The sequence below is a fragment of the Neopsephotus bourkii genome, unplaced genomic scaffold, assembly GCF_033783945.1.
Source record: "Neopsephotus bourkii isolate Nb327-2 ecotype Australia unplaced genomic scaffold, CSIRO-AGI_Nbou_v1 NB_275, whole genome shotgun sequence".
NCBI lineage: Eukaryota > Metazoa > Chordata > Aves > Psittaciformes > Psittacidae > Neopsephotus > Neopsephotus bourkii.
Genome location: NW_026900784.1, coordinates 767,722 through 790,000, shown reverse-complemented (window position 1 = coordinate 790,000; position 22,279 = coordinate 767,722). Strand labels below are relative to the sequence as shown.

Genomic DNA, 22,279 nt, shown 5'->3' with positions numbered 1-22,279 from the left:
CAACCATTCAGCGCCTGTTGCTTAGAGTAGTTTAAGCTCTCAGGTGCTAGGCATGGATATGCTTTTACATTTCAAACATCAGTTAAAGCTGCTTTTCCCAACAATTTTTTTATTTTCTATTGAAGCCTCTTGTAATTTTGTTCCCAGTGCAGAAGTGGTAATTAGCATGCACACATGAAGAAATCATACTTTTAAAGGCATATTTCTTGTTTTTTGAGGAGGAAAACGGCACTTTGTCCCTTGTACTTATGAAGAGGATTGTTTATAATGTTCTAAGCTACATAGGAAAGTTATTACTTTGAAGCTGAGGGCATAACCATGAATACCACATGCTTCATAGGGTTGACCAAGGGAATAACATGATACGCGGACATTCCCAAGGAAAAGATGCTAATTTGCTCCTCAGAGCTCAGATGAAACTAGAAATCAACTGTAATTAACAGCGGGCAAGCACTTTTGATCTGAAAATCAAGGGCAAGTAGATCTCCTAGAGCCACCATTAGTTTCTTTACTAGTTCCCCTTTCCACAAAGAAACATGCGAAAAGCCAAACCACATTAAAAAGGCATTTTGGGTATGGAGACAAATGGAGAGTAGGACTTACTGAAGTTACACTGCCTACATTAAACCTTTTGATGCCCACTCAAGTGAAGGGGTACCCACTGCTGCCACATAGGTTTTGTGAAGATACAAGTGGGGAACACCTGAGCCCTAGCACTCAACAGCACTGGCAGTCTTTGCTTCAAATGAAGTCAGTGGCAACTGTAGTTGCTCAGAACATATGGAAATTACAGCACCACAACAGCATTTTTCCTGGTATGTCCAGTTACTGCTGGACGAGATACATGGGAGACAACAACGTCTGGCAGAGAGAGGACTTTGCTGGGAATAGAAAGAATCCTGGGCCAGATTCACAACAATTTACCTGTAAAACAGCAGACCAACTTGACAGAGTAGGTAAGAAAAAGCTGAAATTTTCATTCAGCCATACAATCGCATAGAGATAACCTTATAAATAGGGTGACTTAAGTAGCAGTAATGCACCATCAGGTCCCTCCTTGTTGGGTTCAATGAATACTGAGAAAAGGTTTTCCACTGTGTAACCACAGTCCAAACATATATTTAGCTTATTCATCTTTTTTACCAGTATTCTACCACTTCATATGTAGGGCACTCTCCTTTTCACAGCCAACTAGGAAGGCAAGGCAAACCATATTTTACTACATTATATATTTCAAGGATGTCTATATTAGGGGTGTTGCCAGTATAGAATGAAAACCCTTTCACACCATTACAACAGAATATATACTGGCAAAAAAAGTCAAGTCTATATCTGACTGGGAATAGCTGTCACTTATGGGAAGATAGACAAGTTACAAGATAGCTCCAGCAGCAAGAGCCAGTGCTTCATTCTCACGGTTGGTATCCTTAAAGTATGATATATGCAGCGTTTATGACCCACTCTTTCTTATAATAAACATGTCAAGCATAAAGAGGGAAAAGAAGAGAAAAATATCACAGTTAGTGTATCATTAGTTGTTTGCTTACCACAAGTCCTAGCACAAGGGTACGCACTCTCTCCCCAATCTCTGGTGAAATGTCATTGCCAAACTGCTGTAAGGTTGTAAGAAATCTCTTCAGTTTGCTGAGTTGCCTAGCTCCACAAGCTGGCGGTAACTGCTGGTTAGCCAGAGAAGAGGAAGAAGAAGAGGATGGCCCATTGCTAAAGCCATTAGGAGGAGATGGAGCTCCATTTAACGCTGTTGGTGAATGGCTAGTGCCATTGGTTACTGAAAGAAAAAGAGAAGGGAGGATAAAATAGAGAGGGGTGTGAGAAAAGAGAGAAAGACAGAGAGGGAAATCCATCAGCTTATGTTTTCTGTGCTTGTCCTCAAAATTAATTAAGTTCAACAATCAAAGATAATTAGCCTTTTGACAGAGCAACTCTCTGCAGTTTCTATTTCTTTCCCAGTAGCTGGTACTCCACCATATATGGATTGGAAGTAACAGCAGCTGCCGCTCACACCCCCCCATCAAAATGTTCCTGCACCTGGAAAGCATCATTTGAATACCACCCTTTTTTCAGAGAGTTTTAAAAAGAGAAGGAAGGAAATGGAAAGAGCATGAGAGCATGTATGACTGAAGACAAAAAAATTCCTCCTTGGGGTAGAAAAAAATGTGCAGACATATTTCATGAAGCCTCAGTTTATCTCTGAATATTTTTACTTGTGTTTTGTACACACAACTGACAGCTGTGTTTATAAAACAGGACTTTCACGTTTTAACCTTACACCACCCAATGAGAAGGTTATTTTTTTCAGATACAGATTTCCTAGCTGCTAACATATGGAGCGCACAAAGTTGTTTGCGCAGGTACAAATGGTTCCATACTCACTGTGGCCTGAAGCCCTGCAGCTAGAGCATGAAACTAGACTTCTGAAGACTTCTCAAAGACCATGAGCAAATCACTCAGTTTTCATGTGCCAATACTGTACCTCTAAAAGGATAAGAAAGCATTCCCCCTCCTGTTGCAAGGTTGCTGTGAGAACAACTGTTTGAAGGACTAAGTGTTCAAAATTTATGGCAATGAGATTCATGCAGACATACTGAAGACAACAGACAGTTTTTGGCAGCCATTTCAGTTTGATTCTCATCCACACTCCAGAAGAGAGCAGAGAATCAAACTGAGGACATCCTTTTCCACCCAGGCTACTTGGAACGGCAACAGCCAAACAAACTCTGTTGAGTTGCTGTTTGAGTCTGACTCGCCAAAATGACAGCGAATGGGCACACAGCACACGACTGCACCCAGTAGCAACCAGCACCACGCTCAGCAGCCACTGCCCAAGAGAAATTTGCCAGTTTCTTTTTGAGAACTCACTCAGAACCCATCCCAGAAAGACATTAAAAATCAGGAATTTGTCTACTATAAAAAATGCATAGGAGTAAGCCTAAGTTGCTTCCTATTTAAAAGCGTAACCATGGTGAGCTAGCAATTTCAAGAACTTTCCATGTTGCTTAATGACCTCTGAAGCCACACATCCTAATTTTTGTCACTCTATCAGTCATCTTTATTGTTAGACAGCAAGTCCCTTTTGAGGGTGCACACCTATTACTATCTTTAGATCACTACCTTATTACCAAATTCAAACCACTACTGCAATACTTTTGAAGGAGCTTTTATCCTAATGACTGAAGTGCCCTTCTGAATGACCCCAGGAAAAGCTATCTATTTCTACAGATATCTAGTTTCTGCTTGTGTTTTATCCTAGTTGTTGGTTACCTATTCTAGCTGCATGGGCTAGGGAGAACAAGAAGTGGAAAAACTAGAAAGAAGATGGTCTCAGCAAGTTCAGTTCCACGTGTAGCTCCAAGCAGTGCCGTACAGTGAGGTATCTGAGTAAACAAATACATTGTGACTGCCAGGAACCTGCACAGCCCAAAGTCATCACATCATGAGCTTAGTAAATGAGGACTGGGAAGAATAACACTTTGTCTTCCAGACTGACAGCACCCAACAACTCAGTCACTGGTAAGGGGCTGCTCTCAGCAGAGAGTCTTGGGGCTATGATCAAAAAAGCACAGAACAAGAGAGTTCGTTACCTTGGATAGATATGAGGAGGAGAAAGGAAGATAAAATTTCTCCCACAACAAAAGAAATAAAGAAATACTCCCTAAATGCTGCTTCTTTAGAACTTTTTTTTTTAATAGCCCACTACATATTAGTAATTTTCTCTCCTTCTTTGTAACATCTGAACTTGCCAACTGCCAAAGATCTACATAATTTCTCAAACAAAACCACATGATTAATAAAACAGAATTTAGCATTTAAAATTTCAAACTAGAATATGTCAAGAGTTTTTAATAGTCTAAATAAAAAAAAAATAAGCATATTCTTGACCAGAAAACAAGTATGATCTTCCTGGCCTACAGGCATTCCCAATGTCACAATAATAAATGTAACAGACACTCCAACAGAAGTACTATTTACTGTACAAGCTGGAACCACTAAAGACAAACTCCAAAATCTGATAGTGTAAAAAAAGGCAATAAAACTAGACTTTTTTAGACAGTCTTTATATAAACAGCCCAAAAAATCCAGCTATGGTTCACGCACCTTTCCAAAGTGCAGAACCCAATCATAAACAAACATCCAGAAATCTTGTGAGTTACACTGAGGATTGATTATAAAAGTGATTAAAGAAGAACATTGTCCTATTCCTTTCATAACTGCCAAAGATAGCCCTGAACCTTGATGCAAAGTGCATCACATTTGAAAGCTTAATCTCTAGGAAACCCACCATGCAAAAACCTAGAAACAATTTAACTTCAGAGCAGCTCCTAGGATGATTCAGGTGCTGGAGGCTTAGCAAAACAGACAAATCTATGCAGGATCAGGGTCACTGGGTTAAATTTGAGTTTACACAAATAGCTGGCACAAATCCTCCTCAGTGTTTAAGTTGGATGTAAATCGTTAGGACAGGGTTCCCTGGGAGAAGTAGTACAAGGGCCTCCGGATGGACTTCTGCATAGAGGTGAATTTTAAATAAGGCATTTAGCAGACAGAAAAGGACTAAACAGACATAGGCAAGACAAATAGAAGATGCTGCCTTCATTCTGTTTAGGCATATGTATTCCACGGTTCTAAAAATGTTTTATTTAAAATGTGAAATGTAAACACATTCTCATGTTTATACTATTACAAGGCAGTATAAAAGAGACCAAAAAATTTGCAGCTAAATCTTGGTAAGAGAAATGTGGATCACTTCATGGCTGTGAAAAGAATAGTCCAGACAATATGCCAGATTCAGATCTCAGTTACACTGATATGAATGCAGAGTAATTCCATCAAGACTACTTGAGTTTCTTGTATGTTTACATCAATAAACTGAGACAAAGACACAGCCCCAAGTGGTCACAGATTAAAGATCTCTAGATAAAACAATAAGAAGCTTTTATTTTGGGGTTTATATCAATATTAACTAGACATTATATAGCATTTAAATCAGAATTCTTCAATCATAAGTGGGATGAGGTTTGTTTTTTTTCATTATCCTCCACTTTAAAAACATAAGCAACCCCCCCCAAAGTTTCTATATGGGGAAAGGGTCCTTTAAACAACAGAATGGCATAAAAGGGTTTCTGTACTTCTCACACAAGGACTGATCTGAGCGTTAACTACATGGGAAAGCATTGCTCACTGTTCTTTAACACTGTGGCCGAGTTATCAATGAAATAACACAACTCTGAGCTGAATGTTTTAATACCTTAAAGATGCACTAACCTGTTGCAATCTTAGTTTTGCTTAATTACTTTACTGTAACTAGTATAACTAAATGCTGCTCCCACCATATCATGCACGTTTCCCTTCACATATTTTGCTTTCTTACATAGAGAATAGAAAGAATACGAAAGAAAAGGAAGAAAATAAGTCTAATTACACGTTGTGGGCGTGAATGAACTGGTTCTTGGAGCTCCTTGGGTAGTGGGAGGAGGTGGCATGGCTGGAGGCGTCAGCCTGGATTGTGTCTTCACATCCACAGGTGAGTCTGGCATTGTGGAATGCTTCTCAGTGCGATCTGCAACACACACCACAGGAACACACTGGTTTATTCCCCCAAGCACACCCCCTTTGACAAAAAATTAAAAGCTATTGCAAAAAGTGAGCCATTTCAGCATCTGCTGCAAAAGATTACACCTGATTATCTACTCCAGTGTGATCTTCCCAAATTACATCATCTAAACCTTACTTAAGAAGGTGTAACACAGATGGCAAGACCTCATTTGTAGCTGTGCTGCATTGTCTTTTGTTTTCATTTCTAGCATGTGCAGATGCTACCTCTCAAGCACTCCTGGAGCTGCAATAATGCCACCTCCCTTCAAGGCTCTCATGTTAGCCAGGAGGAAAAAAAAGATGAAGAGACAGGAAGGTAATAAATCCCCTTATGACAACTCTTTGAGAATTAAAACCTGAAGCTCTCTAGTACAGATGAGATGTTGGGTGGGATATTGGTTGAAGCCAGCTCTCTCCATGTCTCTTCTTGGTAACACCTGCTACCCTCTCCATCACTTCTCTTTGTAATCATGGAGAGATACTTATGTTAAATACCGCGTGCCTCCTAGATCACTTTACTACCCTGCCCCTGGATATTCTTACATACACCAGAAAAATAAACACAACGCGCCAAAATGGTATGTCAGTCATCACACATACATACCACTGAGGTTTTTTTAAAGCATCTAAGTTTGCACCATCACACATTAAGAACAACTTTCATGTTCAAAACCTGCAAAACGTACATCCCCAGGAAAACAAAGGGGGGGGGGGGGGGGGATGAAATGCAGAAAACATAACAGTTCTCTTGCAATTAAAGATCTTGAGATGGAAAATATTTGATACGGAAGCTATAGAGCTATAGAAGTATCTTCTTTTGCCAACATCTTTATGGCCAGCTCTGTGTTAGAATTTTTAAAATCTCACCCAAACCCTTATGTTTCACTTATCAAGAATGGGCAAAACATGACAACATTTACCAATTGAAAGCAAAATTAAGGCCTCCTGACTCATGCCAGGTGTTCAGTAAGCCATCATGAGTAAAGATGAATATGATCAAGTTTAGCTTTTAATGAGCATTCAGTTAAATTCTTCCATCCCTTCTTGGGGGATGAGGTTATTTATTTTACACACTGTCCTACGCAAGAATCTGCCTGAACTCCATTAAACTATTCTGCAAAGCAAGGAAGTATTGCTGCTAATGGGCAAGCACGTAAGTCTGTGGGTTTTAATTCAAGACAATAGCAAAGCCCGCCATATGCTATAAATTCTATCACTCCTCTTTGTGAGGTGCTTCTTGTTCTTACTAAGAACATACAAACTTCACTAAACAATCCTATCTAGAATTTGCCCTGAGAGACATTAAGAGAAACAAAATGCGATGCACACATTTAACAAAGGAAGGGTATTTTTAAAATAGCCTCAAAACACTTAATTATCAGAACACTTACTTATCAGAAAGTAAAAAAAACAAACAAACAAAAAAAAACCTACCACAGAAATTAACAACACATAATAGGTATCAATATTTAGCTGCCTGTAACTGAGGAAAGTGTGGAAGTACGTCTTAGAGGTACAGTGTGTCAGGTCCTGCAGTTATAAAAGCCATCTTCATCCTTTGTTGAAGTGCCTACAGACGCTGCTTTAGCTCTCAGTTAAAGAGCATAATTTAATGTCGAATTTAGAGGCAAGCTTGGGGAAGATGAGCAGTGAAACACTCCCAGAACAGAATGAGGGGAACACAGATACAGTATTACAGGATCTTTAGTGTGGATCTAAGTTTAGTAAACCTCAGCTGTGTAGGGAACAGTATCCAAAATAATTAGCTTCAATATTAAGGCTGCTACACAGGTGAGATTTGATTTGCAAATCAAGCAACAGTAAGTTATTACATGCTGGAAAACAAAAGCAAGTTTTTAAACATATTCTATACAAATTTCCTTTCTATATCATTACATTAAAACAGTTAAACTTATATCTTTAACAAGTCATTCATTTAATATAAAGATCTATGAAAACTCATCTTGAAATGTTAATTGCTTCCTTAATAGCCGAATTCATCTTCCACTCACCTCAACCAACCTCAGCAACAAGGGAATAAATAGCTTTCAGCTCATGTTGCAACAGAGGGAAAGAGGCACAGCAGTGAGCCCAAGCCCTCCTAAATAAAGGCAAATATTTCTGCCATGCCAAGAAAGGAGAGAGAAAGGGAGGCTTGCCAGAGCTGGTGGGGAGATAACAGTGGGAACTGCTGGTCCATCTGGTTTTCATTCTGCTAACACTCACATTGAACTGTTAAGGAAGGCAGTCCAGGTACACAGATTTGAAGCATGTGGGAGCGCAGACACAGGCACAGAGGAGATGGAGGTGGGTGGAAGAAGGAGTGAGAGAAATCAAGCTCCTCTAACAGTCTGCTGCTCGCAGCAAGCAGGCACAGCCTGTATCCTCCAGTTCAGCTGTTGATAACTAAAACCGATCCCACGTCTGTAACCAACCACAAGGCTCCTGCTCCCCTCCCTTTGCTACATTTCAATGTTCGGATTGGAGGGGGGAGCCTTTCCCAAAAAGCTGGCAATGTTTTGTTACTTAAATTGAACACCGTAGTGGGAATTAGTGTGTTGGTTTTGCCCTCCAATTTCAGACTTCCATTCTACTGTGATCCAACTGGTTTCTGCTCCTCAAACAGTGTCTGCCGCTCCGTTTGCAGACTGCTGAAATTATCCTGCACTTCTCATACAAATCTAATGACATTAGGTTTGACTTTCTCAATTACACATTTCTGTGGACTCCTGAGGGGTAAAAAATAAAACCCCAAACTCTACAGCCATTTACCTCTGTTTAACCTCTCTCCCCACCCTGCAAAGCCCCAAACCCCACTCCACTACTATACGATCGCGGGGTGGACAGATTTATCTCTGGTTGTCTGTAAGTTCCCCCGGTCTGCCTTCTGTAATGAGATATAAGGCTCCTTCAAGCACACCTCAGAACACTTCTAACCAGGGTAACAAGATTATCTTGTCAGGGCACAGACTCGCCTTGGATGGGTGGGGAGAGGGCTTTTGAAGTAGTACAAGGCAAAATGTAAAGCTCTTCCAGGTTCTTGGAAGACAGCGCCACCAACACACCACCCAGAACAGCCTTTACATCCCACTTTTCCACCCTCCTTAACAGCAAAAGTCCTGCAGGACCCATTGTGCTCTTGCAGATGCTATTGACCTGTTTCCTGCCTCTACAGCTGGCTCCCAAACCTCCACGGGAGCTATGGAGCTGGAAATACCTGCCCACAGTAGCTCTGCACCCACAGCTGTCCCACCACTCACAATACCAGAGAACCTCAGCAGCTCTGTTTGTAAGAGACAGGTCTCTCAGGGGTAAGAGTGGTGATGATATTACAAAGCAGTGCCAAAGCTGGTAAAAGCATTACTAGTTCTTGTGATCTGAACTCCTAATGCTTGTAGTGTCTGATACTTAGCCTAGACCTCCAGCTTCTACAAATCGTAATTTATTTTTAATTAAAACAAACAAACAAAACCCCAAAACATATAGCAAACCCAAAACCTAACACTTTTTACTCTAATTGTTGAAAGATAGTATGATGATATGACAGCTAAAGGCAAAACACTATTTAAATTGTATTCACAAGCCAACTTTCCCCTAAACCATATTATTTTATGATAGTTTTTAAGTATGGACATTTTTCATACAAACTCATTGGCTATCCTACTACCCGTACATTTAGATGAGGGCTTGTGATACAAAGAAAGAATCCCTCAAGGGGAAGATATCTTTACATGTGAAAACCTGCCTGTGCAACATTTCATGCACATTTGCTCCAGTTTTATAATACAGAAGCATATACACTGCACTTTGCCTGAAATCTGGAAGAACTTTAAGGAAAAGTATGTCGTGAAATTGCTTAGTTTCTTGAACTCACCAACATTTTTATGCTTTCCTGTCAAACCAAGCTCCCCATTTGCACAGATAGAGCTCTGCTTTTTTTTTTTTTTGCTTTTTTTTTTTTTTTTTATCCTGTTGGACTCTGACATTTCAAACAATAATCCTGAATGAGCAGAGACACACCAGAAAGTTTCATCCAGGCAGCACCCCACAGCACACACATTTCAGAGTGCAGGCTGTGTATACAGAGAGAGTAACTTCTTTCAGGTGCAAAGATTTCTTCTGCTGAATCCCTCTAAACAGTGACAGGCTTGCACTCCTTAGCCCAGTTCGGATCAGATGGGGCTGAAAACAGAGGTCCTCCAAACCAGACAAAAAAGGAGACATCTGCAATTCATTCTGCAGTGTTCGCTGCAATCAATTCAGGATGGAGATAGATGGTGAAATAATGGTCTAGTCCTAATCCATACACACAACCCACTGGTGCAGTGAGAGACTTAGAATAAATTCAGAAAATATGTTTCAAGTATGCAGAGATCTATTGCATTTGCTTTGGATTAAGTTTTTTTATTTAAAGGAAAAAAAAAGAAACCACCAAACATTTTGAAATATAAATTCTTGAATCTCCCTTACAGCGCAGAGTGAAGAACTGCGATTTTACCACAGAAGTATTTTGCCTCATTTTAAATTAAAGAACATTGTAAAACCAACTTTAAATTATGATATTTTTTCAGTGGATTTCTTGGTTCATGAAACTACACTGTTCTTGTCATTCATTCAGTTTTTATGGCAGGAGTTATATCTATCACTATATTTAGCTTTTAGGTGAACACTGATATTTACTGTATGCACAGCCAGCTTCTGAAGACAAACAGGGAAGAGCCAAAGTGAAACATCCAGGAGCAGGGTCAAAGAGAGATGTGCATGTATTCAAACTGATTTACTTTACTTCCTGTACCCTAAAAGATTTAGCCCATTTTTAAACAAGGCAGTCTTTCATATATGGCAACATTTCAGCTCACATGGCACCCTTCCAAGTCTAACGCATCAAGGAAAGCTGATGCATGGAACAAAATATGGAATATATAAATACTTTACTGATACCATTTCAATAGCCAATTCAATGTCAAGCATTTCTAGGAGTGGTGTGTTTTCAATTTCCTTTTTTAAATGAAAAAAAGTATGGTATAATACGCTGTGGCATTTATTTTACTTTTAGTTAGTGCAAACAGTTCCAGATGTATATTCAGGCATGAAAGATTCTTAAAAGACGTTCTATATTGATTGTACAGTACTTACCACTTCTGTGCCAACATGTTCAAAATAAAAATAAAAACTGCCAAATTAAAAGAGCCCATTGTCTTGTTTCCTTTAAACTCACAGAAAGAACAAACCCGCCTATGACACACGGGATTAGAACCTGCCTCCACCATCCCAATTTATACAAATGGAGATCGAAATCTGTGGGACTTCATATTAATTATGGTTACTTAGGTGGCATTGGACTAATTTTGATTATTTTGAGAGGGATAGGCAAGGAATCTGCAAGCAGGTAACTGCAGAGTCACAGTAGTGATGAACTGGGAGTCAGGAACCCACAAGTCCACCTAAGAAGACAAATTGCATAGCTCTCTCATCCATAGCCATAATGCTATCACACTACAATCACTAACGTAAAGTCCCCCCTTCAGATTTGGCCAAGCCATGCAGCACTGTTACAAGGCAGTGCTTGTGGAGACTCACAGCTCCTGACTCTCAGACCTGCCACTACACAGAGCAGGACAATACTATGAGGTATCTGCCTTGGCTGAAAAGGCCTTGTACAATATGACCCTTGTTTATATGGTAAAGCCTGCCAACCCTGTGCACTGTATGACATTTGGACAGCAATGCTGCAGACCCTCTCCCAGCCAAGCATGCCTGGGGCTTGTTTGAGACCAGTCCAGTCTTCATTCTATTCATCTATTGGCCCTTTTGACTTTTTTTAAAGAATAAACAGGGACCTAAACACAATGGCTGTGTTTGTGCTATAAACAACTGATCTCAAACAGGCGTAATACAGACATAACTTTCTGTCAGCACCAGATGCAGTCGCATTATTGGCCTAGAAAGAAAACATCACCCGGCTTTCAGCTCCCCAGTGGAGAACTTTTACTCCCTAGATGATTTGCAGAAGAGCAGTATCAGAAAGCAGCTCAGACACTCTGACTCTGTCTTTTGTCACAAAACATTACGCCTGCAAGATTTATCCAACAGGAAAGAGCATGCGCATGGGGCAAGCGGTGGAAAGAGCATGCGCATGGGGCAAGCGGTGGACATACATAGCAACGTTTTCAAGAAGATATGTCACTGCCCCTTTAGCATACTGGGTATGAAGCTCACATACTGAAGATGACCCCTTTGCAAAAGGCAATCACAATCTCACTGCAGTCTTATCTTGGTTCTCCTCTACTCAGATAGTTAACAGTTCATATCACCAGCTATTCATCAGATAAATGAACAGCACACTCAGTTTGCCCATTTCTTCTCATCTAATATGCAGGATCTGGAGGAAATTTGCATCATGGGAGTTCACTGAAGTTATCTCAGGCCAAGTTATCAGAGCTTTCTTCAGATGTGCTAAAAAAAGCCTTGAGAATAATGCAATCTCTACCCTATCTCACAAAAGCTGAATGTGATTTTTGTGCTACTGTCTCCTGGTGTTGGTAGGAAGAACTTGTGAGTACGCTGGAGGGAAGGAATGCCATCCAGAGCGATCCTGACACACTTGAGAGGTAGGACAATGGAAAACTCAGGAAGTTCAACCAAGCCAAGTCCTGCACCTTGGGTCAGGGCAATCCCAGACACAGCTACAGCTTGGGCAGAGAAGAGATTCAGAGCAGCCCTGCAGAGAAGGACTTGGGGGTGTTGGTCAATGAGAAACTTAACATGAGCCCACAGTGTGTGCTTGCAGCCCAGAAAGCCAACCGTATCCTGGGCTGCATCAAAAGGAGTGTGACCAGCAGGTCGAAGGAGGTGATCCTGCCCCTCTACTCTGCTTTCGTGAGACCTCACTTGGAGTATTGTGTGCAGTCCTGGTGTCCTCAACATAAAAAGGACATGGAACTGTTGGAACAAGTCCAGAGGAGGGCCACGAGAATGATCAGGGGACTGAAGCACCTCCCGTATGAAGACAGGCTGAGAAAGTTGGGGCTGTTCATTCTGGAGAAGAGAAGGCTGCGTGGAGACCTCATAGCAGCCTTCCAGTATCTGAAGGGGGCCTATAGGGTTGCTGGGGAGGTACTCCTCATCAGGGACTCTAGTGATAGGACAAGAGGTGATGGATTTAAACAGGGAAAGTTTAGGCTAGATACAAAGAAGTTCTTTATTGTGAGGGTGGTGAGGCACTGGAACAGGTTTCCCAAAGCAGTCATTCCTGGCAGTGTTCAAGGCTGGGCTGGACAGAGTCTTGGGCAACATGGTCTAGTGAAGGTGTCCCTGCTCATGGCAGCGGGGTCAGAATTGGATGATCTTACGGTCCTTTCCAATCCTAGCTATTCTATAATTCTACGTAAAGCAGGTGAAATGACAGAGAATGATTTGCATCATGTTCTTCATCCTTGTCTGGTCCTACCATCATGAAAACAAACTAAAACCATAGAAGCACTCTCTTTTGTTTTAGGTGCCTAGGCTGAGAGGTTCTGACTGGCAAAACAATGTGTCCCATGCTCATGGCTCAGCAGCTGAAGGCAGACAGTTGGACTTATTATAAAATATTATAAAATAAGGAGGGCATTATATCAGTCTTAGAATTGAGACAAAAATGTTATGGCTTGGCTTCCTCCAGGGAGGGAGGAAGGAACTTGTCTTGACATATCATTTCATTTTAAAAGATGAAAAATAGAAAAATGGTATTTTTCCTTTTAGTTAGGTATTAGGAAGAAGTTCTTTACTGAGAGGGTGGTAAGGCACTGGAACAGGCTGCACAGAGAAGCTGTGGATGCTACTAGATGACCTTTAAGGTCCCTTCCAACCCAAACCATTCTGTGACTCAAAGATTTGACATGTTTTGACATTTTCAAAAAATATCACGAATTCACTTTCAGTTTTTAATAATTAAAAACTGATGCTTGGCAGAATTGTACCTGTTTCAAATGCCTCTTTTCTCCTTCTCCCTTCCTGACTTTACAAATTTGACCACGTAAAATTGCTTGAACATACAGCAGAATACAGGGAGAAGAACACATTCTAAATCTAAATCTAATACCACCATAATGTTTTATAAAATAACAAGAACAGACAAGCAAAATAAGGGCCAAGTGTGGCATCTGCCTTAAGTTTCTATAAACCCCCAGAATACAGTCTACAAGTTCCCTTGCCATGGCAGAATATATACCAGTTGGTCTGCAACAAAGGCAAAGACAATGCAGATTTATTCTAAACAGCCTACAAAGCATCATGAAAATGCCTCTATGTATGCATAATTAATGCAGTTAATAAGCAAATAGTCCCACAATCAGTATCAAAAAATACTGTTTTCCCGTTTACGTTGTTTTCTGGATCTTTTCTACTTCATTTTATTGACAAGCTACCAAACTAAGAACCTTACGTTTTTATTTGCTGTCTTTCACATCACAGGAACTATTACTGCTACTCCAAACTAACTCACTAAATGTTGAGGCCCGAGTGAAGTTAAAAAGAGCTGCCCACCACCTCCAGCACGAAGAACTGGAGGACAAACAGCGCAATGGCTGGCCAAACCCACTCCCTGTCCTCCCCCCCACGAGATATAGAGATGATAATACCTCCACATTAGCAATCACTCCTTTCATTTCTCCTATACTTCCACAAGGAAACCACTGGGGTGTTTTCAGATGCAGCTTCCCAAAGGCTCCCTGACCAGTAATTCCCTTCCTTTTTGTACCATCTTCACTGGAAGACCTACCCTTGTCAGGACTGCATGTAATTTGACTATTAACTACAGATGAAGTTAGACTGACACATAAGAAACCCAAATGCCATTAGCAACAAACTGGTACTGTTGACATGCTCTTACCATACTCAACCCCACACAGCACATGTCCTTCCCACCAGAAGTATGAATATTTTCTCTCAATGACAGTTACAATTCCCAAACTTGATCTCCAGAGCGTATTTTTATTTTTAACCCAAAGTTTGTACAGTCCTAAATTAACGGTAGTTTGTTATACACTACTTAAAAAAGTCTGAAGAAAAATAAGTACAAAACCCCTTATTTTTACTGCACTAACATAAAGTATAAAGCCTAGCTATACCCATTTTCAAGAAGTCCTAAGAGAATACTGATAGCAGTGTTCCATTAGATTTAACTAGAACTGACGTCTCCAATACAGACTAGATAAAATAATCTAAAATAACTTCGTTTCAGGACACCTTCAGGTACTAAATTATTACACAACCAAAAAAGTTACTGTGGCTGCACTTTATAAAGACATCGCTTATAAACGTGCCAGTCCTTTAGGCTCAAAAAGAATCAAAGGTGGGTTCTACCATCTAACACAGATAGCTAAATTAGCAGACTAGATTTCCCATATAATCAGTGAAAAGAACAGCTATAGCCTCTAATTTCTTAATTCCTATGGCTGCTAAATCAGATGGTATGAATATTCCTATTTAGATATAGGCCCTTTGCCTCATGAGGACCAGAGGCATTCAGGCTGCTCTGGCAGCGTGGCTCCTGTACACGAGAATTGGTGATCCTCTGTCGCCAGGCATACTGACTCCTTCATTTCTATTCAGTCAAACAAGACCACCAATGAAATCCACCAATAAAAACCACATAATGTAACCTATTTTGCCCAGAAATCCTCATTCATGTGCTACCACTGTTACTTACTGCCACTCCCAGCAACAGAAGAATGCAAGTATAGGCTTTTCCCCTATCTCGCTACTGATAATCTTCAAGTAGAGCAATTTATTACCCTAATCAGTGCTTCTGCATTTGTGGAAATGCACACTATGGAAGACTATAATTTCACATCATCGGATGATGCCATTAAAGACATCTCGTGTTTACATGAGTGACTGTCTATACAGAATGTAAGAAGATGTTCATGATTAGTTAGAAGCCAGCTCCTTCTTGAAGCTGCATTTCACACCAACTGTCTTTTATTTTGGTCACTGGATCACACCTGAAAGCAACAATGGAAAGGTGGGAGTGGGGCAAATCTAAGAAACTTCACATGAAATTCAGACCTTCCATCTTGAATACTTTCTTAAATGAGGTAATGTTATTTAGTGACAAATAAGCTCACAAGCAAAACAAACGTTACTATTAGCAAAAAAGCATATTTCAAATAAGTGTCTGGCCTAATATATCACATGCATACTCAAATGTTAACATGGAATAACATAAGTGTGTAAAGGAAGAGTGAACGGAAGAAACTTGTGTGTGTTATGTAAAAGCAGACTAACAAATGTAAAACCAGAGTAAATCCCTTTCTGAAACCAGTGAATTCACACAAATTCACCTTGCCACAAGAAACATCCGAGTGCTGTCCTCTTGCCCCAGGATGCTGTGTGTCATTCAGAAGGATCTGGACAGGTTGGATCAATGGGCATAGAGGAACCTTTTAAAATACAACAAAGGCAAGTGCAGGATCCTGCACCTGGGGAGGAATCGTGTACCAGTACAGGCTGGGGGCTGACCTGTTGGAAAACAGCTCTGCAGAGAGGGACCTGGGGTCCTGGTGGACAACAAGCTGTCCATGAGGCAGTGGACATGGGCCCTGTGCATGTCCACAAGTGCAACGGTGTCCTGGGATGAATCACAAAGAGCACTGCCAGCATGTCAAGGGAGGGGATGCTCCCTCTCTACTCAGCCCTGGTGAGGCCTCCCTTCGAGCACTGTATCCTTTCTGGGCTCCCCAGTATAAGAGAGACATGAAGCTCTGGGAGGAAGTCCAGCTAAAGGGCAACTAGAATGACTAAGGGTCTGGAGCCTCTCTACTGTGAGGAAAGGCTGAGGTAGCTGCTCCTGTTTGGCCTAGGGAAAAGAAGGCTCTGCGAGATCTGATCAATGTGTTTGAGTATCTGATGGGAGGGTGTCATGATGACTGCTCCAGACACCTATTGGTGGTGCCAGGCAACTGAACAAGAGGCAAGGGCATAAACTAAACCATAGGAAGTTCCACCTGAACATGAAGAAATGCTTCTTCACTGAGGGTGACTGAGCCCTGGAACAGGTTGCCCAGAGAGGTGGTGGAGCTCCCTTCCACAGAAATACTCAAGAGGACAGATCTGAGCTATGTGCTTTTGGTGACCCTGCTTGAGCAGGGAGGTTGGACCAGATGACCTCTGGTGGTCCCTTCCAGCCTCAACCATTCTGTGATTCTATGAAACCAGGTGATCTCACCCAGGAAAAGAGGTGCTGGTTTAGCCTTGCACCCCCAGCCTCAGAAACATGGTTAACTCTAGACACTGAAAACAGCTGTAGGTAAACTAATGAGACCACTCACAGGACATACAGTTACACAAAACCTTTCTAGACTGCAAAGCACCACAGCAGGCTTAGTCTTGCACAATAAAACTTAAAACTTTCTTCTTTTAAGGTATCTTCCCTTTGTTTTGAATTTTAAATATCAGACCACAAGAACAACAAAACACCATACAGCTGAAGCCTATATTGAAAAGCAATCAGCAATTACTACAGAATCCAAAGAAAATATAAGCAAAATTTTGAAACAATTTCAGATATAGCAGCATTGCTGTGCTTGACAGTTGCAGAAAACATGCTTCATTTCATGCCCAACAGATTAAAATTAAATGTATTCTTTCCCCCCCAAAACAAATACATTAAAAAAGGTTTTTTATATTTATAGAATCTCATTTTCATCAACCAGCTAAACAGACTACTCTAACACAGCAATTTAATATTGGCCTTTGTGGATCAGTACAGCTTCCATGGCTTACTTTTATATATGTGCATATATACGTGCACATGTGTGTGTACGTGCACACGCACTCATACACACATCTAATCAAGTTTTACTTATTTTGCATATAAAAATAATTACTGTGGGGTTTGTTTGTTTGTTTGTTTGTTTGTTTTTTTTTACATTCTGCTTTAGAAAATTGTTATGAAAGAAGTAGTCCCGAATTACACTGAAGGGAGTGTTAAATGAAGGGGAACCTGCAGGGTAAGAAGCCAAGACATCAGAGAGAAACCACTCAGTGCTACAAGTGCAAGTGAAATATTGACAACGTAAATAAGTCTGATGCATTTGAACTCTGAATGTTCAACGTGGATGCAGTTAACCCTTGGTAATATGGTAAGTTTTCTTGTACATGAAAAGAATCTTTGTACATGAAAAGAACCTTATGAAAAGCAGATTTAGCTCTCTCCATGCTATGGAAACACTCTACATTTGGCTTTAAGTCTACTTGGATAAATACATTTTGCTTCACTCAGAAGTGGATTAAGCAGAAGAAGAGCCATTTTTATAAGGGAAAAATATTAAACAGGAGGAAAGAAACTCTGCAGTGGAGCAGAAGGTAGTTGAGAAGGCTCTCAACTTCCAAGGGGCAGGTTCTCCCCATAGGGTGGCAACAGCCCCAGCACGCACCTTCAGCGTTTGCGGGCAGCACTGGAATGTCGGATAAAAGGGTACACGGAGAGACGCACCAGCCGGCTGTCGGGAGCATGCCTGGGCGAGGAGAGGCTGGGAATGTTTGCAGGTGACCACTAACCACTAGAGGGAGCCGATATTGTGCAGCCTTTCCATGCGGAAAATTCAAAGTAAATGGCACTGTACTCCGAAAGTCAAAAGGGAGATGCTTTAAGAAACGTTCTTTCCAGTATCAATAGTTAATTTCAGGATAACAGGAAGGAAAGCTTATGGCACATGTATACATCAGCACATGGTATTCTGTTTCTACAACGCCAAACACAATATTAAGTACTTCTGCCTAAATTTTGGCTTTAATTATTTCTGCCTTAGAACAGTAACTAGGCAGTACTGGCTGCAACAGAAGGCCATTTTCAGTGCCCCCTATTGTCACCTATCTACCCTAATCAAACAAGTCAGACACTCCTTCCAACCTTACAGCTCTCCGCCCCTCCACATCATCATCCTGTTAAATGTTAAAGATGGCTTCCCATATAAAATACTCAGAAAAGTGAAACTGCAGCAAGCAGCACATCAGACATCAGCATGTCTACAATTGCACAATACTTCCAGTCACAGGAACCTATATCCTGCTCACATAACTATAGCCATGTTATGGGACCTGAATCTGAAAATACCCCACCAAAACTGAATGACATTTCTGCACAAAAGCACAGAGAACCAAACAAAATGTATTTTCTTCACATGTGTATCAGTCAGACATATCAAACAGCAAGCAGGGAAGAAATAAAGGAAAAAAAATACTGGGGTGTCTCACAGATGTTTATAAACATCCTTCTGGCACCACATACATATTAAGAAAGCTTAATCCCAATGGCAGAGACAATTCAAAAGCATAGAGACATAAGTGACTGTACTAGGATCTCCTGTGAGAATGTATTTCTTTCTGGTCTTTACTTGGAATAAAACATGTAAAACACATCAAGTTGTAGGGTTTAAACTGCTTGAATATGAAGAAATAAAGAACTGCTGAACAGTAACAATTATCCAAGGCAAATTCTGCAGTTATGAAAGGAAAATTTCAAAAAGGAAAAATGGGACTACCTGTATGAAATACTAAACCATTAACAAGAATAACTATCCCCAAATGAGTTCCTATCCATTATCTTTTTTCATAATTATTGAAACAAAGCAAGTAGCTTCAGTAACTGAGCATACAAATGACCTATTAAAAACTTAACAGGTCATTTCCAAAGGTGATTTTGAGCCCTGACTTAGAGCTATTCGGTTTTGCGCATAATTCTGCCCAATGCCAATAATCTGCACAAAATAATGACAAAATGTGTTTCCGCTCGACTAGGTGGAAATAAACTTTCAGAAACTAAAATTGTCACTTCAGAAGGTATGAGGTGGTGAACACTGATGAATCAAATGCAGTCATTCTCACGACTGACTCATTAAAAATTTTGCTTTTGCCTGTGTTCTGCTGTCAGCAGAATGGAAAGGAGGTGGTAATTATGAGCCCTTACAATGCCACATGCAATAAGCAATGATGATGAGTGTAACAGTGAAAAGTCTAAGGTTAGATAGAAGGAATAAAAACCACAGTAGGTTATCAGAGAGGACATCAGATATATATTACAGTATGAAGAGCAGAAATGTGGGTGGATAAAGATACTTCAACTCTTTAAAAGTGTTCTTGCAACAAGAGGATGCTCTTCATCACAGTGGTCCTTATTGGCCCTGTTTCTTAATGGGTAGTTGTTTGTGCTTTCTCTGTAAGTGAACGTGCAATACGTTTTGTATTTGAAAGTACTAGAAAATTATTCAGAACCTCCATTTAAAGGGAGCGATAAAGACCAGGAACACGGACGTGCAGCTTCCTCAGTTGCTGAGGTTGTTAAATAACAGTAGGAGACTCAGAAACAGATCCGGACTCTCCCACTGTGAATGACTTGGGCATGTTGTAAAGAAGTTAACTGAGCAAAACCAGAATAGGTTCACTTAAAATGTCCAGAGAAAAAAAGTAAGGGAAAGCATACCAAGCTACATTAACCAGAAGAAACAAAAGAAATAGAAGGTTTCATTCATATCAAATAGACGGGCAAACAAAACTATAAAAATCTTCAATCTTAACTGAAATTGGACAAAGATGATGACACCTAACAGCTACTATATTAGCACAGCTTCAGTTTAAATGTGTCCAAATGGCTGAGAAAGAAATGAGTGAGAGGTGAATCAAATTTGAACAAAAAAACCTTGATTCTGGAAATGTGTATGTGTTTTTTTACAGGAAGGAGTGCAACACAAAATGGGATTCTAATACTGATTGCTTTTCCTGCACTTTCTTCTCTAGCACAAAAGAGAGAAAAGAAGTTGCAAACAAACACAGTGAGATAGTACTGCACTGTTCAGGTGGGCCTGGGATCTCAGGAGTTTCTCAACATACCTTTCCTTCCTTCAGTGACCCAAAACTTTGACAAGAATGAAGACGAGAAACTGCATGTTGGTTCTGCAGGGAGCCAACTGCCTTCTCATTTATTATTCTTCCATTATTTCTGTTTCTTTTTCTTATTATTTAAAACTTTTTTTTTCCTATCTCAAATGTAGACTTTTAGCACATGTTCTGCATCACATTATGTCATACTGGAACAGCTCCTCAAAATGCTAAACTTCACTTGTGATTATTTATCTAAAAGCTTTGTTTTCTTTTAAATCGTGTATACTTTGTTGAACTGTATCTACTGAGAGCTAAACTCTCAAGCCTTCAACCTGCCATCTCAAAGAAGCTGATGCAAAAGAGTCCAAGTAGAGTTTACTGTCGGTCTGTAATGAGAGTAAAATTATAAATCTCTGTACTGAAAGCCAGCTGCTTCATTCTTAACTCTGATTCCCCCCCCTCCTTTTCTTTCACATTCTAGCTAGCATACAGCTGTAATAAATGTGGCTCTTCTCACAAGCCGTGCAGATGTTAACAGTTCTGTAGGACATCAAGAAACATTTCAAGAATCTTGTAAGTGCTGACTAAACTTGCTTGAATTACCCACACTACCTCCTCCACATTCCTATTCAGTAACATTAGCCTTCCTGAATGCATTAAGAAAAAAAAATAATTAGCATTTAAGCCAAGACATGAATACCTAGGTCTAAATGCTCTATCAATAAACAAGGAATGTTCTTATGCCACCAGACAACAGATACTCAGATAGTGAAACCAAAAGAAGTCCATTTATTCTTTGTCAAGATAACTAATGCATTCTTCATTTCTTATCTATGCAAGAGTAGCTAAATGACTGTCTGAAACATATATTTATAAAAGTCACTCCTGGATGTATTTAAAAGAATGGATCAGAACTATAGCAAGATCTTTTCTAGTTATCAAGTAGATTAATACTAAATTAGAGTGAAGGAGTTGAAAGTGCTACCTAGTACATATTTATTAAAGTTATATTAGAATGACAATCACATACATTAAAGATTAAGGTAAAGCCTCAAACCACAGCTGGTTCAGGCTGCAGCAAAAGCCCAGCTGTGCAGGAACCGGACTAGATACCAAATGGCATTCATTTAACAGGCCTGTACTAGAGTTACTGTTTTAATATTCTTCCCTCTTCAAGCAGTGTGCTGGTTTTCGCTAGTGAAGAAAATTCTTCACAGCTAGTATGGGGCTATGTCTTAAATTTGTGCTGGAAACACAGCTGATAACTCAGGGATGTGTTTTTTGTTACTGCTGGAGTAGTGCTTACACAGGGTCAAGGCCTTTCCTGCTCCTCACACCACCCCTCCAGCGAGCAGGCTGGGTGTACAACGAGTTAGGAAAGGACACAGCTGGGACAGCTGACCCCAAGTGACCAAAGGGATATCCCACACTACATTACATCATGCTCAGTATATAAAGCTGGGGGAAGGTTGGCTGGTACGGGGGGCTGCTGCCCAGGGACTGGTTGGGCATCATTGGCTTGGTGGTGAGCAATTGTTTTCATTTGCATCACTTGTCTTTCTTCGGGTTTGTTCCTCTCTCTCTGTTATTTCCCTTTTCATTACAATTTTTTTTATTATTGTTGTCGTTGTTATTACTACTACTATTTTATTTTCTTTCCATTCCATTATTAAACTGTTCTTATCTCAACCCATGAGTTTTCTCACTTTTATCCTTCCAATTCTCTTCCCCCCATCCTGCTGGGGGGGAGTGAGTAAGCAGCTGTGTGGCGCTTAGTTGTTGGCTGAGGTTAAATCATGACAAG

General features: G+C 40.4%; 1 protein-coding gene across 10 annotated transcripts in view; it reads right to left on the bottom strand.

Annotated features, from left to right (window-relative positions):
* RUNX1T1 (RUNX1 partner transcriptional co-repressor 1) overlaps positions 1 to 22,279 on the bottom strand; it is a 120,845-nt gene that overhangs the window by 47,681 nt on the left and 50,885 nt on the right. For 8 of the 10 annotated variants that reach the window (XM_061346784.1, XM_061346777.1, XM_061346775.1 and 5 more), the window contains 2 exons: positions 5,441 to 5,578; positions 1,548 to 1,789 (listed from right to left, as the gene is read on the bottom strand). In XM_061346784.1, the coding sequence (XP_061202768.1) occupies positions 1,548 to 1,789; positions 5,441 to 5,555 (357 nt within the window). In that variant the 5' untranslated portion in view covers positions 5,556 to 5,578. Of the gene's footprint in view, positions 1 to 1,547; positions 1,790 to 5,440; positions 5,579 to 5,838; positions 6,274 to 7,625; positions 7,664 to 22,279 lie in introns of those variants that run through there. The other 2 variants (XM_061346781.1, XM_061346782.1) reach the window with 2 other exon arrangements.